General features: G+C 49.1%; 2 protein-coding genes and 1 pseudogene across 2 annotated transcripts; 2 read left to right on the top strand and 1 right to left on the bottom strand.

Annotated features, from left to right (window-relative positions):
- The first annotated feature begins 950 nt into the window (after positions 1-950).
- Positions 951-1,551, top strand: LOC138937594 (uncharacterized; annotated as a pseudogene).
- A 2,710-nt stretch (positions 1,552-4,261) lies between these two features.
- Positions 4,262-6,722, bottom strand: LOC138937849 (uncharacterized). The gene is made up of 3 exons (XM_070304498.1): positions 6,214-6,722; positions 5,370-5,825; positions 4,262-4,898 (listed from the first exon to the last, which is right to left on the bottom strand). The coding sequence occupies exons 1-3, from the start codon at positions 6,720-6,722 to the stop codon at positions 4,262-4,264; spliced, it is 1,602 nt and encodes a 533-aa protein (XP_070160599.1).
- Positions 6,723-12,969: 6,247 nt separating this feature from the next.
- On the top strand, positions 12,970-14,551 carry LOC138937848 (uncharacterized). The gene is given in 2 exon segments (XM_070304497.1): positions 12,970-14,379; positions 14,381-14,551. Coding segments are annotated over 2 exon segments (1,581 nt in total).
- The last annotated feature ends 2,461 nt before the right edge of the window (positions 14,552-17,012 follow it).

Raw genomic sequence — 17,012 nt, 5'->3', positions numbered from 1 at the left:
CCATTCGCGTAAATCGGATATGCGAAAGAGTTCATAGTTTCTCGTATTGATACTTTTATTTGCGCGTTTATCGCCCGTCACAAATTCGCCATTGAACACTGTATTAATGTTCACATTAAAGTGTTTTTCCATAACATTTTGCACGTGTTCGAGCACAATGTCTTTGTCATCCTCGAAAAATTGACGAGGCTCGATTATGATTTATAACTATACCAGTCAATATGCGGCTATCGAACGCTGTATCGATCTCTCGCCAAATGTTGCCGCGTACTGCATCCTGCACCCGCATATACAAAACGCCTGCGTAACGAGTTCTTCAATCCCTCGAGTCGCGCAATTCGGGCAATCAATGATTGTCGAATCCCGATCGATAATCGTGGACGTTTGATTCGACTTTGCTCTTTCAACGATTCGATATATTCATCGCATCGTTGCTCCCACCCAACGTACTCCTTTATCGAATTCACCCTTGCAGTTTGCTCACGCAGATTTCGTTCGACAATGTTTCCCGCCATATTTTTAAATTTATGCCAAAAAAATTTACTAATAAGATGCGCTTATTAATAGCTCTTGTCTCGGAACTCTTGGCGAAAATACTGACAAGGTGTGCCTCTTTACCTCGATTTTATATTCTATCTTGATGTCTCTTTCCATCATGTGTATTCATCTAAATCTTTATTTCGCGATTTGTCACGTACATTTTGACTATGTCGATTATTGCATTTGTGTCGTCTAGAGATGATGTCAAATCCCATCGCAAAAGTTTCAAATTACACGCTGTTGTCCAAGTATGTTAGTGCAATTTAACCTTGATAATTATTCTTATATTTCACGATTTTGTCATGTTTTGACACGCGTGTTTGAATTCAGATATCTAGGGGTGATGTCATCGCGAAGCAGCCGCACATCGGTGCTTGAAAATTTTATAATATTAGGGGGACCGGAAAGTAATGTCGTTTCTGCGCATGTCGATATTCGTTTCTCATTTATCAGCTCATTGTGTACTTCAAAGTCGTGCCAAAGACATTTTAAGGTTAGAGTGACTTGTTTACTCGTAAATAATTAAATCTTAAATTTTTTTTGCAATTTATGGTGAAATGGCCAGCCAAATACCAGAAGAGGTACATATCCGGCATTGTATGCTTTTTGAGTTTCACAAGGGTAGTAACGCAACAGTTGCTACCAAAAACATTTGCGATGTTTATCCAAGTGCATTAGACGTTCGTAAATGCCAAAGGTGGTTTTCTAAGTTCAAATCCGGTAATTTTGATCTCTTCGACTCGTATCAATCAGGAAGACCAACTACTTTAGACAATGATATGTTAAGGGCGGAAGTGGAAGCAAATCCGTGTCAGACAATCAAGGAACTGTCAAACACTCTCAATCAACCTTGGTCGACCATCCAAGAACATCTGCAGCAGATTGGTAAAGTAAGCAGAGCAGATGTTTGGGTCCCGCATAATCTGTCCGAAGAAAACAAAGCTAACCGGTCCACCACATGCAACTTATTGCTTCAGCGGCACAATACAGAAGCGTTTTTTGATCGCTTGATCACTGGAGATGAAAAATAGTTCCTCTATGATAATCCAAAACGCAAAAGGCAGTGGCTCTCTCCAAATGAATCGCCACTAAGTACAGCTAAGCCAGGTTTACACCCCAAAAAGGCGCTTTTGTGTGTTTGGTGGAGTATTCGCGGGGTCGTTCATTTTGAAGTGCTGAAACCTGGACAAACTGTGAATTCAGATCTTTACTGTGAACAATTGGATCGAGTAAATCAATCTTTAATTGAAAAGTGCCCAGCGATTGTCAACAGAAAAGGCGTTATTCTTCAACACGATAATGCAAGACCGCACTGCGCAAGACGAACCCTGGAAAAAATTAATGAATTGGGGTGGGAGGTATTGCCTCACCCACCATACTCGCCCGACATTACGCCATCGGATTTCCATTTATTCCGATCGCTACAACATTTTCTAAGTGGCAAAAAATTTGAAAATTTGGATGATGTCCAAAATGCCATCACCAGATATTTTGCTCAAAAACCAATTGATTTTTATTGATTCGGCATTGAAAATTTGCACACTAGATGGCAAAAGGTTAGTAGATATTGGGCACTATGGGGCGTCAAAACAAACCCCCACTCCTCGGCCACTGGCGCCGACCCCCCGCTGTGACTGTCTTTTTTTTTTTGTAACGGAGGGGAAATGCCTTTACGCATACCCCGCCTCGATGGGGTTCGAGGCGGGGTTATGTGGGACTACCCCCGGCCTAAACAAACGGCCGGGGACTACCCACTAAAACCCCTCCGGGTGGCCTATCTCGGGCGTTTCAGGGGGCCTCTCTGGAAACTGGCGTATGCACTACATCAGAGAGACCCCCCGCCCACGGGCCGTGCCCGCTGGGGGAGCGGTTTCTGTCTCCCCCAGTGTCCCCGTTGTTGATGGGGACATCATCCTATCTTGGCGAGAGGGGGACTACCGCCCCTCTCGCCGCCATCCCGGTGTTATTCCCGGGGAGGGCGTGGTCGGGCCCAGGTACCCCACCTGGGTTCCGACCACCGGGCCCAGTTCGGGGTGAGACGTCCGCGACGAAATAGCGGACGTCCCCCCGAGTTGTCCGGGCCCCGCGCATTCGCTGGGGGAGTTCGATGGGGACGGTTGCGACCACGTCCCCTCCCCCTGCGTGCGCCCCCCCCCTTTGCTGGGGTGGGTTTCTGGGATGCCCGGAGGCTTGTGTTGCCCCGGCTCCCATCGGCCCACCCCCGGGGGCCCGTCGGGCGCGATTGCGGCCCCCCGGGTGTTCTCCGGGAGGCCGCTCTCGCTCCCTTTCGGCCTCCTCCTTCTGGAGCATAATTGCTTCACAGAAGGAGGAGACCGCCCTCCAGGACTCCTCGCTCTCGAGCATAGCCGCTACGATGCTCGAGAGCGAGAAGTCAATATCCCCTATTACGTTGACGAGAACACGGCGCTCTTCTGCCCACGCTGGGCACACCTCCAGCGTGTGCTGCGCCGTGTCCTCGTCCCCCCCCCCCGTACAATGGTGGCAGCGTGCGCTGTCCTCTTTACCGATGCGACACAGGTACGAGCCGAAACACCCGTGGCCCGTAAATACCTGTGTCGCACGGTACGACATCTCGCCACCCGCCCGTGTGACCCACTTGATCAAATGAGGGCGGATGGCCTCGACGACGCGCCTCCCCGATGTATCTTGGGGGTTGGAGAGGTGTTTGTCCCACCTCTCCAGAGCGCGTCGCCTAGCCTGGAGTCTCACGGCGGCCTTGACCTTAGGGGTCAAAACCACGCCGAGCCCGCCGAGCTCTCGCGTACGCGCGTAAACGTGCGCGTACATGTCTGCGTAGAGCTCGATGGGCGGCATCCCCGCCAATAATGAGGCCGCCGTGTGCGACACCGTCCTATAACCTCGGACTACCCTGATGGCCACCCTCCTAAATACTCTGCGCAGCAGCATGCTGCCGCGCCGATTGGCCACCAGGGCGTCCGCCCACACCGGTGACCCGTAAAGGGCCACCGCCCGGACGGTGTTCGCGTATAGGCGCCGCACCCGGCCATCCGGACCCCCGAGATTGGGCAAGAGTCGGCCGAGGCTAAGTGCCACCGACTCCGCCCTGGGGGCCAGAAGCTCAAAGTGCGCGCCAAAACTCCAGGCCGCGTCCAGGTAGAGACCAAGGTATTTTAACCTGTCTCCCACCCGGACGGAGACGTCACCCACCATGACATGGGCCTCGGCGGGGGGAGCCCCATGCTCCCCCCTATGCATGAATAGCGCCTCGGTCTTATGAGGCGCTACCTGCAGGCCCATGCCACGGATCGCGCGGACAGCGCACGCTACCCCGACGTTGGCGATATGAACCGCAGCCCCCCAGCTCTCTCCCCCGGCCAACAGCAAAGTGTCGTCGGCGTAACAGACGACACTGCAGCCGGGGGGGAGGGCAATACCCAGCACCTTATTATAGGCGAGGTTCCACAGGGTGGGGCCCAACACGGACTTCTGTGGAACCCCGCAATATACGTCCCTTCTGCTTAGGAGTACCCGGTTGTTGGGGTACTCCAGCCACCTGTCCCGGAAATAGCTTCTCAGGACCTCCACCATGTAGGGGGGAAGGCCGAAGGTGTTCACGGCCTTCCCCACCATACTCCAGGGCAGGGTGTTAAATGCGTTGCGGATGTCTAACGACACCGCAAGTACCACCCTGCCCTCCTCCATAATGGACTCCGCGAGGGACCGGACGCGCAAGATCGCGTCAACGGTCGATCGCCCCCCGCGGAATCCATACTGGTCTCGGTGGAGGTCCATCTCTCCGGGACAGGTGTTGGACGAGACGGTTCGCCAACACTCTCTCCAAGAGTTTCCCCGCCTCGTCCAACAGGCAGATAGGCCTGTATGCAGAAGGGGCGTTGCTGGGCTTGCCCCCCTTCGGGATGAGGACCAATCTGGCCCTCACCCATGCTGGGGGGAATATGCCCTCCCTGAGGCAGCTGTTAAACAGCCGCCTCAGGCGCCTGGACAGTTGGGCCAAAGCCAGAACCCAGACCCGGCCGGGGATCCCGTCGGGACCTGGGGCCTTGTTGCCCCGGAGTCTCAACCGCCGGATCACCTCGGCCATCTCTTCCTCCGAAACCTCCAAGTCCTCCGACCACGGGATGGTCGCGTCTTGGCGATCACCCGCGTCAAAAGGGGGACCCTCGGATGGGAAGAGGGTCCCCAGGATATTATCGAAGACTTGGGGTTCCAGAGTTTCCGTCGCGGGGGGCGCCCAAGCTTTCAGCTTGTTCATAACAAGCTTATACGGGCGCCCCCATGGGTCTGCGTCCAAGGAGCGCAGGAGCTCGTCCCATGCTCGGGCCTTGGCCCTCCTGATCGCGGCGCTGAGGTCGTTCCTAGCGGCACGGAACGCCCCATACGCCTCTGCCGTCCTCTCGGCGTCGGGTCGACGCCGGGCCCGGGTGAAACGGCGTCTGGCGGCGACGGAGATTCGCCTGAGTTCGGCGATCTCCTCGCTCCATCAATACGCCGCCCTTCGCGGGCGGGGGTTGATCCGGGGCATCGCGAAGTCGCAAGCGTCGCTGAGCGCGCCCCGGAACCATTCAACTTCTTCATTAATCCCCCGCCCTTCCCCCCCCCCGGGACACGGCCAGTCGGCCGCAAGGACGGCTGCGATCAGCCTGTCCGGGCTCATCTTCTTGAGGGCCCATCTCCTCGGCCGGGCATCTGCCCGGTCTTGGGCGCGGCTGAGCACCCCGTGGCGGGTGGCATTTAGGACCACCTCTATATAGAGGTGGTCGGAGAGCGTCTCGCACTCTGCCACCCGCCAACTTACTATCATTCGTGCGGCGGAGGGGGTGGCCCACGTAAGGTCCAGGACCGATTCCCACCGCACTAGGGTGCTCCTCGACCCTGTGTTTATAAGACACAGGCCGAGTGCCGCCGCCCAATCCTGTAGGGCCTCGCCCCTGGCGTTCGTGAACCGGGAGCCCCAACGCGTTGACTTTGCGTTGAAGTCCCCGGCCACAATAATGGGACGGGGCATCTGTCGGCGGAAGCATGCCGACACCTCGTCCAAGAACGCCTCAAACTGGGCGAGGCCCACGCTGGGGGAGATGTAAACCCCCAGCACGGAGATGGGCCCCCACCTGACCACCACCACTCCCGCCCCGGCCTCGACCGGTGTGCAAGGCGGGAGTGTGGGGTCATTCCTCCACGTGATCGCGACGGAGCCTGCCCGGTCGCCGATCCAGCATGGATTGGCTTCCGGGACATAATATGGCTCCGCCGCGATCCCCAACCCGAAACCACGCTCCGCCAGGCTGTGCAAGAACAGGTCTTGCGCCCGGCGGGCGTGGTTCAGGTTGGCCTGCCGTATGCCTAAGGGGGGGGGCATTATTTGACGCCCCCCGGTTCCGCCATCTCCACCTCCGCCATAGGGGCGGGTGGGGTGGCGGCTGCAGGCCGGGCCTTTGGTGGCCTCTTCTCCTTAGGGGCCTCCGAGGAGGCCCCGCTATCCTCCGCCCCGCGTTTGCGGGTGTCGGAGGGTGCTGCGGTACCCTCGGCCGGTTCTGCCGGCCGAGATCCCGCCGTGGCACTCGCCGCCGGGAGCGTCTCCCGTCGTCGGACCGGCCGTTTTTTAGGGGGGTGCACCTCGCACTTCCCACCCTATGGTCGGCCGGACGACCCAGTCCGGAACAAACCGGGCACCTGACATTATCGGCGCAGTCCCGCGCCAGGTGTCCCGGTTTGCCGCACCTGTAGCAGCAGCCCCGTCTATCTATGGGGCTGCTGCAGTGCTGCTGGACATGTCCCTTCTCCAGGCATCTAAAACACTGGAGAGGGCGTTTGTCCAGCAGCTCCACCTGTGCCCGGGACCATCCAACTTGGATGGCCCGGGCTGCCGCCACTTTGTTGGCGGCCCTCAAAGGGCACTGCAGCCATGCAGTGCCCAAGCCGCGGGTGGGGAACTTAATGTCTCCCACCCGCACTTCCTCCGCCGCACAGCCTCCTCCCCCGGCGACGGCCGCCGCTATGCCGGCGGCCGTAAGGGAGCGGTCGAGGCCGCGGAGCCGCAGCTCCGCCTTCCTGACAGGTCGGGCGAGTCGGACCTCCTCTTTGCCGGCAAATACCCGGCAAAGGTCAGCGTAGAGGGCGTCGGCCCTCTGTGCCGCCGTCGGCCCGTCCTTCTCACCCGACCCGGTGAGCTCGATGACCATGACCCCCGTGGCGGCTTCACGGACGCGGAGGGAGTCTATCCCCAACTTGGGGAGGTCGATCTCTCTCCGGGCCACGGTCATCGTCTCCTGATATGCCCCGTCGGCGCAGGTAATCGTTACCGCAGCCGAACGGGGCACTCTGCGCCTAGAGGCGTCTCCTCCCCGACGCCCATTAGGCCGCTGCCTCTGGCGCGTCCCCCCGGCTTGTCGGGGAGGAGGCGCCTGCCTGGCAGCTCCCTTCTTGGCTAGGGGTTGGGCCTGTTGTGCGGCCCTCGCCCTAGCCGTCCGTTCCCTCCGCCCCACCACCTTAGACCAGGGCTCGCCCTGGCCGGGTACGTGTTGGGGGGGGGGAGGATGGACCTCCTGCATGGTCCTTGCCGGCCGGGAGTCGCCGGGGGGAGGCATCCCCCCCGTCCTCCCGCTCTTGCCGGCGGGCCTCGCGGGGCAGTGGGCGGGGGAGGGGGGGCTTAGAGCCCCCTTCCCCCCCGTGCTACGCCCTTTTTTCTTCTTCCTCCTCTTCCCCCCCCCCGACCCGGTGCTACAGCGCCGGTAGGGGGGAGAGGTGGGAAGGCCCCTCCAGGCGGGCGGCCGGCTGTTGCGGTGGGTCCATGGGGCCCACCCCGGCCTATTGCCGCCCGCAGGTCGACAAGGGCGGCGATCTGATCGGTGTACCACCGATACCAAGCTCGCTCGCCCTCGCCGACCACTCCCGGCGGGTAGCTCTCGGAGAGCGGCGCAGAGGTACCCCTCAAAGGGGGCCTCATCGCCGCATTACCCCGGCCACCCGCCAACGTTGGGGACATACGTCCCATACCCCCCCCCCCCCGAAGACGTTGGGGACCCCCGTCCCATAACCCTCCCCGGCGATGGGGACCTCTGTCCCCTTCCCGCGGCTGGACGTTCCAGTCTAATTGGAACGTCCAGCTCCTCCACCAACTTCACCCAGGGAACCCCCCGCCTTTTGCGGGGAGACCCCCCGGGCGAACCGGGAAGTTCTAGCCGGGAGGGGGGCTTTGCGCGACGAGTCGCGTCGAGCTCCTCCTTTAGCTCGCGGATCTCCCGTTGGAGATCCGCATTACGGTCTCCGAGGGACTTTATGTCCCTGCGGAGGGCCGCTAGCTCCTCTTTCGCCTCGTTCTGTTGGGCTCTCTCCGCCAGGGTGCTGGCCGTTACCCTGACAAGGAGACCGCGGCCTCCCTGAGCCTCTTCTGGAGAGAGCCCTGCAGATTTCCGGAGCAGACGGCGATACGGTCTATGGCAGCCGCCTGCTCCATACTCCGCGCCGCGATATCCGGGGTCGGGGCATTCCAAACCTCTTCGGCGCATTCCGCCTCATAGGCCCAAAGGCCCCTATTTGGCGGAGGGAGGGGAGCATCCTCCGATAGGGCTTTCTGGGCCCTACGCTCCCTCTCCTTCTGCTTGCGGGCGGCCTCCTCCTCGCGTTTCTCGCGGAGGCCTACGAACTCGCCCGTGGTGGGCGGTCTCCCGCGTCCCCTCTTCTTTAAGAGGTCGTCCACCTCCATTGCGTCCTCTTCGGGAGACGCGTGGTCCTCCGTACCCTCGCTGGCCAGCGAGGTCCGGGAGGAGGAGACGGGGGTGGAGCGATTGCTGCCCCCCCGCGACGCACCTTCCACCTTCCCGCCATCTTGGCGGGTGAGGCTCTGGCCCCGACCCGCCTCGTCCCGACTATACGGGTGCGCCCTCGCAGACGTGACCGAGCGCGACCGGGACCCCGACTTTGATGAAGCCGGGCCCGGCCAGTCGATCCTCCGCACGACCACCCTCACCTCTCTATCATCGGCGATAGTCCGCTCGCCAGGGGAGCTCGTCGGCAACACCCCTGGTGGCCCGTCGTTGGATGACGACGAGGGGGGAAGATAGGGGTCCTGGCGGTCCGATTGGTTCTCCCCATAGTGCCCAGTCCTCCGATTGATTCCGACGGTTCCGTCGATTTAAAAAAGCGGGTTGGAAGAACGAGCCAAAACAACACGTGTATAAGTATCGGCAAGATGCGACTACCGAGGATGGAGATATCGTGCGGTATACGTATCTCCGCTTCACCACCCCTACAGAAAAACCGAGAAATGTACGGTATATTTCATCCTCTCCTCCGTCCTCTTTGTGAAAATAGAAAATCGGATAAGGTACTGCTAGAATAAAGTAACTGATACGTCGGGGCTGAACACGTGCGTACATGTACGGGTAGGGTTGACCGGGCGGCCGAGGTGCACTAGGCAGGTAGACGTTCGGTAATGTCATCGCTGGAGAGGATAGAAAGGGTCATGAAATACGGGTACCTGAGACTGTTTGACACGGAGTCTTAGGACGGAGACTATGACGTCACGGAAGAAGGCCGGGAAGAAAGGATAGGAAAAGAGAAAATGTTTTTACGTAGCATTATTTTAAAAACAGTTTTATTTATATTTATTTATATTTCTTACATAAGAATACAATATTTACATAAGAATACAATATTATTTCTTACATAAGAATACAAATTGTACAATAAAAAATTATTTTACATAAAAATATTTGTACAATAAAAATTCTTATTTACAATTAAATATAACTATATTGCGTAGCAAAAAAGATTATCTCTTAGCACGAGGGAAAATACGCGAATTCGTTATATTGCAACTTTAAAAACGAGAGTTGAGAAAACAGAGAAGAAAAATTATCGTTCTGCTACATAGCCGTATGGTAACGAACAATGACTATTGATAAATTTACGTTTCAGCAATACAGGAGCACACACTTTAGTTTCATAGCGTGTTACCAGCTCATGAAACACAGTACGCCAAATTGCTCTAAACCGTAAGTTTATCGAAGTTCCAGCCGATTCTTCCTCATTTTCTTCATTTTCCCGTACCCTTTCTTTAACTAACATCAAATTTCTAATACTAATAAAATTGATTAGTTGAGAGTTTTCAAAATTTAAGGTTATGCCCTTCACTTTGCAGTATTCGTGTGTTCGTCCGTCCGGTGCACGAACAATGTACGCATAAAATTTAGGGCCACCAGATACGAACGTTTCGATATAGCTACCGCGGCCGCAGCTTTCAAGCTCGTCCGTCATATCGCCTAGAAAATTTCCCGTACGTGGTTCATACTCGTTCGGATCACCGCTGCTCACGTAAACACATGAATCCGTATCATAATACAAAACGCGACGATCTAATCGCTCTAAATAAGAATATAATTTTAAACGCGTCTGCGCCGTCGTATATGCAGCTATTACAACATTCGTTATCGGTGAGGGAACGACAGCGTCTTGTCGCAATCGCCACGAAACATATATTACCTCGTCGTTTACGGGTAATATGCCGGTTATCTCGTGCTCAGCACTCGTCATCAATGTCGCAAAACGCTGAGGCGTTCTCACGACTTCGGTATTTGGTAAATTGGATCGCTGGCCGAATTTTCCCCAAAAAGAATTTAAGCACAGCTTCGCGACAGAACGTAAACCGGGATTCCGAGTGACGTTACGATTATCAAGAACGATACCTTCGGTTTTCTCGTACTCCCTCAGATATCGTTCTTTAGCATCGTCGTCGTTTTCCCCGCATTCGCACGGCCATCCACTGGCTTCTTGTTTAAGCTGCAAGAATGTATTTATATATTCGGTGAACAATCCGCCTTGACATGTCGTATGATCGAATTGGCTAACTTTATATTGCCAAATCTCGCTTACAGCTGTCACGAGATAATCCTTTCCGTTAGCCTTGCGTAATTCGCAGATCACCCACGTACCCTCGAATTCGCGTTCACGAGCATCGTCATGTGTACAGGGCACCTGCGAAAATGTTTCGCAATAATTGCGGCATAAAGCAAAAAGCAATTTCCCTGCACACGATATGGGAGTACCGGATGAAATAGGTCGCGTGGTGGGAGTACTCTGCAACGTATGAGTCCCTCAAGCGTATCGAAATTATAATTCGGTGCCCTTCCGATTATTACGGAACATTCCTCGCCGACGTAAATATCCGGATGGCCGATTGGGAACAAAGAGGGTACAAAGAGCACACGTCCACGTATCGTATTTTCTCCGTACCCGTAACCTCATAACGAGTCACGATATTTCTCGTGCGGCCGCCGAAAAATGCATCGCGAGGATCGAGCGGAGGTGTTTCCACCATCGGATGATTTTCGAGATATTCGCGCATTTCGTGATTATCGCGTTATAATTTATCAAAATTATTTTTAACAAAAAAATTAATTGTTCAATCAAATCTTTTTTTCATTGTCAATATTATAGATCTAAATTTACTTCCGCGATGTGAAATATCATCCGCTAAGTCTGCATATTTTTCTTCCTATATAAGATGCAAAGATCATCAAGCGAATTATCTTTTCAAATAAACATATTCAAATAATCATCAAACAAGAGAGTCTTTTCAAATAAACAGTAAGATGTATCGACACTATTTGCGCACGTACAAACTCTCGATACGATACAACACACACAAATAATATTGTTTTCTAAAATAATAAATTATTGTTTATTTTACAATCACCAAAACAATGAACAGCTAAAAGCACTTATTAATAATTATAAATTATTTTACTTTAACAATAAATTTGTATTTTTAAATAAATAAATTGAATCAGGAAAAATTGTTCTATTTCACTGAAAAAAAGAAGTTTTGTTATAACATTAAACTTGTTAAATTCGTTAAATTTAACAAATTTTTAATTTAATAAAATTTTTATTTGTTAAATTTGTCATATTTAATTTTTAATATTAAATTTGTTTCTTTATTTTGTTATAATATTAAATAATTCATTATAATAGCAAAATATGGACATATTTTTCATATATGCAATATCAACAATTGTATTACTGATTAAAATTCTTTTTCTCTATTAGATCAAAAAACATTTTAATAATTTATAATAATATGTTTATGAAAGTTTACTCTATTTAACTATTGAAAAAAAGTTTTGTTTTCTTACGATATTAAATTACTATTTATACACATACATTTACATCGCAAAAAATATAACCGATACTTTACTATAAGATTTTGTTATACTATTAGTAAGATTCTTTTCATTCTTACCTCTAAAAATTCGGGTTTATAGATATTAATGAACGGTTTCATGCCAACCCTAATTATAAAAATACCTTCTTTAGAATGAAACATATATTGCTCAAGCCATTGTTTGCGTTCTACGATAAGCACATAATTAGATATTTAGTATTACTTTGTTTTTGTGATAAAATTTACTAATTATTATACTGATTTAAAGTAAATGACAATTTTTTTTTTCATTTATTAATTCCTTTAAACTTTTTACTAAAAATATATAAACAATATTTTCTCGTAACCCGACCAATTTCTTAATATATTAAAGAATAAAACAATAAAGTGACACAGAAAAGTGTAAGAAAGAGCTGAGTAAAGCAAAGCATTAAAATTAGAAAAGAGATCAAGGAAAGATAATTAAGAAAGAGCAAAGTAATAAAAGGATATTAATAAAATAAAAGTAAGATACGTGACTAAAAAGAAGGAAGTCACGGTCAAGTTCTCGGAAGCTGAGTAAGCAGCTGACGAGACAGACTGACAAGCGGAGCACGAGACATGCTCCGGTCAGGGACACCACACTCCTCCTCAATCAACGACCTAATTAATTAAGAGATATAATAAGCGCGAGATGCACCTCGCGAGGGAAAGAGACGACTCGCGAGAGACGACTCACAGACTACTCGCTCGCTCAATATTATCGAAGTACCGTACGTATCGCGCCCGACTATTATAATCGCGAATAAGTGAAAGTGTATTAAATCTTGCAAAATATACTAAATTATACCTAACGTCCGGGAGTGTCTTATTTCGAGCGTGGATCCTAATCCTTTGGGCGTACAAATCCCAAAAGACCTCTTCCTTAGCGGCTAGAGGCACAACATTAATTGGTGGCAGCGGTGGGATTCGCCAGCTCTAACAAGATCAACACCGGTAAAGGTCCATAACCACGAAGCAGAAAATTCCGTGGAATCGACAGAACGAGAGACAGCAAGGATAACTCCGTCAGACAGTCGACACCTACAACCGAGGGAAAAGGAAGTCTAGCAGGAACTTCGAGACACCCGGTATATCGAGGCGACAACGAGAAGCGCAACCTGAGAAGGCGCACCGACCTATCTCAACGGCACGCGACGATCAACGCCCGACGGCCGACATCGAACGAGAGAATGCTGCTCATCGTATTATTGTAAGTCGAGAAATCAAAATTTGTAAACGCGTGAATGTCGGAAAACCGAAACGCACCACAGAAAAGCGTAGCGAATAAATCGTGGCTATTTAGCGAACCAGCGAATAGAGCCATTAGAAATAGCGCAGTAAACCCTATAAGAGTAGCAGTAGAAGCACTCCGGGATATACGCGATAACGTACGAAGAAATCTAAGCGCATTAAATTCAAGCGAGAATTTGTCCGAACCAGAACTCGGAGCAAACGTTGTAATCGAACGCGAATTTCCATTTGGCGAATTAGATAACAGTTTAATAGCGAACAATATAGAACTAGATGTTGAGGTCGAATCATCAATAAGCGCGTCTAGTAGACTAACACACCGCCGCGAATTCTCACTAATGTCATACGATTCAAGTATCTTTGACCCCGACGAAATCTATCGCATTCGAGATATGTATAACTCAAACGCTTCCGCATCGCAACCCATCACATCAGAAGATATCGATGAGGGAATTAAGCGATTACAAGAAGAAGCAATTAGAAACGCGACACAATCAAACGCGCAAGCTCAGCACAAACCGCAGAAAAAAACGGACGAAGCAGCCGACGACTTTAGGGAAATATTGCGGGAAATGAGAGAGGAAATTAAACGAGAAATTAGAAGTATGCATGCCGAGATATACGATTTGAAAATTAGAGGACCGCAACCCCGACAAAACAACGGGCATAGAACTCCGCCGGGAGAAAGAACCGAGACCGTATACGAGTTCACACCCGAGGATGTACGACATCGAAGAGGACGCGGATTTTTACCATTAAAAGAGGCTCGTGGAATGATTCCGGAATTCGACGGATCACCTAATAAATTACAAGAATTTTTGAGCGCGACTACATATGCAGTAGAACACATCGACCCGTTAGATGAAGTAACGCTATTAGGAGCAGTATTATGCACGAAATTAAAAGGCAGAGCGATGCTAGATTTCCAAACGCGAAAAATTCGAGACTTCGCACAATTAAAAAATGAATTAGAGGTCTGCTATGCGAGTAAAAAGAGTACGACACATCTACAAATCGAATTCAATACGCTAAAACAGAAAAACGGAGAAAGCGCACGAACTTACGGACTTAGAGCAGACAAATTAGCCATGGAGCTAGACGAATCAATGATGGAAGGACGACATCATACAGTAGATAATAAACGCGCAATAATGGAAATAATACAACAACAAGCCTTAGAGAATTTCCAGATAGGATTGCAGGACGAAATTAAAACAATTGTTCGATCGCGAGGATATGCTACGTTGCAAGAAGCAATAGCAGCGGCCAGCGCGGAAGAAAAGGTTAAAGGACCACCCGCGACCGGTACGCGAAGCAAAATAAATTTCACACCGACCTATAAACAAGAAAATAAAATAAACGTGCAATGTCAAAAATGCGGAAAAATTGGGCATTACGGCCCAAAGAGATTGTCGAACTAGCCGATATACAAATCGATTCTCATTGCCGAAACCCGATAGACAACCCCGCGTAAATACGGTAAATAAATATTGCCACTATTGCAAAAAATCCGGACATGATCGCGAGGAATGTTGGTTATTACACGGACGACCCAATAGAGATCAATCGAGCTGAATCAAACAATATAATTCGCGACCGGAAAATAAAAACCGCAAGAATAGCGAGCAAGGAAAAAAGAAATTTAACTTCACGCAAAATAGCGATGAGGAGGAAAGGAACGAAAGAAAGTCGCACCGACCTGCAATGGAATATCAAGTATCACACTTCAAAAATACGCCGCATATACAGACAGGATTGGACCTCGTCACATTACCAATGCGAGAAGCGAAACGCGAAAAAATAAACTTACTATTCGATACAGGAGCCGCAATCTCATTAATTAAAGTGAAACATTTAAAAGGCGAAACGTTAATAGAAGAAGAAAAAATAACGCTCACCGGCGTAACGGGACATAAGATATGTACACTTGGAAAATTTAAGGCGACAATAACTCTGAGAGAGCGCCGAATTAAGCACACTATGTACGTTGTTAAGGATGATTTTCCGATAGAATATGACGGAATACTAGGAGTTGATTTCCTACGAAAGCATCAAGCCACTTGCAATTATAAAACAAAACAATTAAAGGTAGGACAGCATATCTTAAAGCTCTACCCCTATCTAAAAATGACGCTGAAACCACGTAGCGAAACTATAATACAGGTCGCTACTGATAAGAACACGATAGGCGTGATAAAGGCAGAAGAAACGATACCAGGAATATTCATAGGTAATTGTCTAGTAGAACCTACGAATTACCTATGTGCAGCCAGCATTATAAACACAACGGATAACACAATCGAAATGCTAATGCCGCAAGTAAGTATAGAGGAAAGCAAACAAGGCGAAACAGAAGAAATTAACGTAATACGAACGCCAAATAAAGAGGAAGTAATTTCGCGTAGTGAAAAGGTATTACGATTATTACGTACACAACATTTAAATAAAGAAGAAAAGAAAACAATAATGGAAATCTGCAAGGATTTTAGCGACGTGATGCATATCGAAGGAGAACCACTGACATGCACAGATACCGTCGCGCATAAGATTGCAACGCAAGCAGATAGTTCACCGGTCAACGTACGGCCTTATCGCCTGCCGGAGAAGCATAAAGAGGAAGTAAATCGACAAGTCCGAGAAATGTTAAGAAATAAAATAATCCGACCAAGCACGAGTCAGTGGAACGCACCGTTATTGGTAGTCCCTAAGAAAGCCGATGCGTTAGGAAAACCGAAATTACGAGTAGTCGTAGATTTCAGAAAATTAAATGATCTAACTATAGGAGATTCATTTCCCCTACCGAATATAACTGATATATTAGATCAGCTGGGAAACGCCAAGTACTTTACAACACTGGATTTAGCATCCGGATACCACCAAATTCCGATGGAAGAAGGCGACAAAGGCAAAACTGCTTTTTCCACACCTCACGGGCATTACGAATACAATAGAATGCCCTTTGGATTAAAAAATGCGCCAGCCACATTTCAAAGGCTAATGAATTCAATACTGATAGGCATACAAGGAATACAATTAGAAACATACACAAACAATTGTAATATTCGACACATACACACGAATACAACAATATGGATAGCGCTGAGTAGTGCGAACTCATGGTTATACTCTACACGAGCAAACCAACCGATCGAAATAACGTGCAAAAACGACGCAACGCGAAAAATAGAAATAAAAGGAAGCGGACAAGTCACATTAAAAGAAAAATGTAAACTAACAACACAAGACGTCATAATACGGACAAAAAAGCCCGCGATAATAACGATCGTACAGACAAAGCTACCAGACTACAATCTTACGATAACACACAACGAACGAAACGAAAAAACATTGGACAAAATTAGACCGATAAAATTGCGAAAAGTCATTAGAAACCCGACAGAATTAAGGGACCTAAGCGAAAGACTTGACGACACAAACGAAGACTTAAATAACAATTATTTCCCTACTAACGGACACATTATATATCCCGTAGCTTCAAGTTGCACAGGAATAACAATAATAATAATAAGTACCATAATAGCAATTATATACGCTAAGAAAAAATGTAAGACGGAAAAGAAAAAATTATCAGAAACTAACATAAATCCGATGTGCAAACCGAAAATAATTCAAGAGCACATCTACGGCACCGCAAGCGGATCGAATAGAACAGCTGAGATAGAAACCGACACCGCGATAACTAACACTGTGATGTTATATTAAAATAAAGTAAATATAAGAAACAATTGTAAAATGTGAAAAATGTATACCGAAAAAAATATGTAGACGAAAATTCACGTATAGTTAATTTTCTTTTTCCAAAGGGGGAGGGATGTCGTAACCCGACCAATTTCTTAATATATTAAAGAATAAAACAATAAAGTGACACAGAAAAGTGTAAGAAAGAGCTGAGTAAAGCAAAGCATTAAAATTAGAAAAGAGATCAAGGAAAGATAATTAAGAAAGAGCAAAGTAATAAAAGGATATTAATAAAATAAAAGTAAGATACGTGACTAAAGAGAAGGAAGTCACGGTC

Source organism: Polyergus mexicanus, unplaced genomic scaffold (genome assembly GCF_030449975.1).
Source record: "Polyergus mexicanus isolate NDT 795.1 unplaced genomic scaffold, iyPolMexi1.0 SCAF_11, whole genome shotgun sequence".
In the NCBI taxonomy this organism is placed as follows: domain Eukaryota; kingdom Metazoa; phylum Arthropoda; class Insecta; order Hymenoptera; family Formicidae; genus Polyergus; species Polyergus mexicanus.
This window is presented reverse-complemented; position numbering and strand designations above follow the sequence as displayed.

Excerpts from the sequence above, each read along its gene's own strand:
- LOC138937849 (XM_070304498.1), bottom strand. The coding sequence starts at position 6,722 with ATGGTCATCGAGCTCACCGGGTCGGGTGAGAAGGACGGGCCGACGGCG. Across the intron at positions 5,826-6,213 it reads GACTGCGCCGATAATGTCAG|CCTGGCGGAGCGTGGTTTCG; the intron begins GTGCCCGGTTTG and ends GTTCTTGCACAG. Across the intron at positions 4,899-5,369 it reads GAATCGGTCCTGGACCTTAC|GAACGACCTCAGCGCCGCGA; the intron begins GTGGGCCACCCC and ends CCGTGCCGCTAG.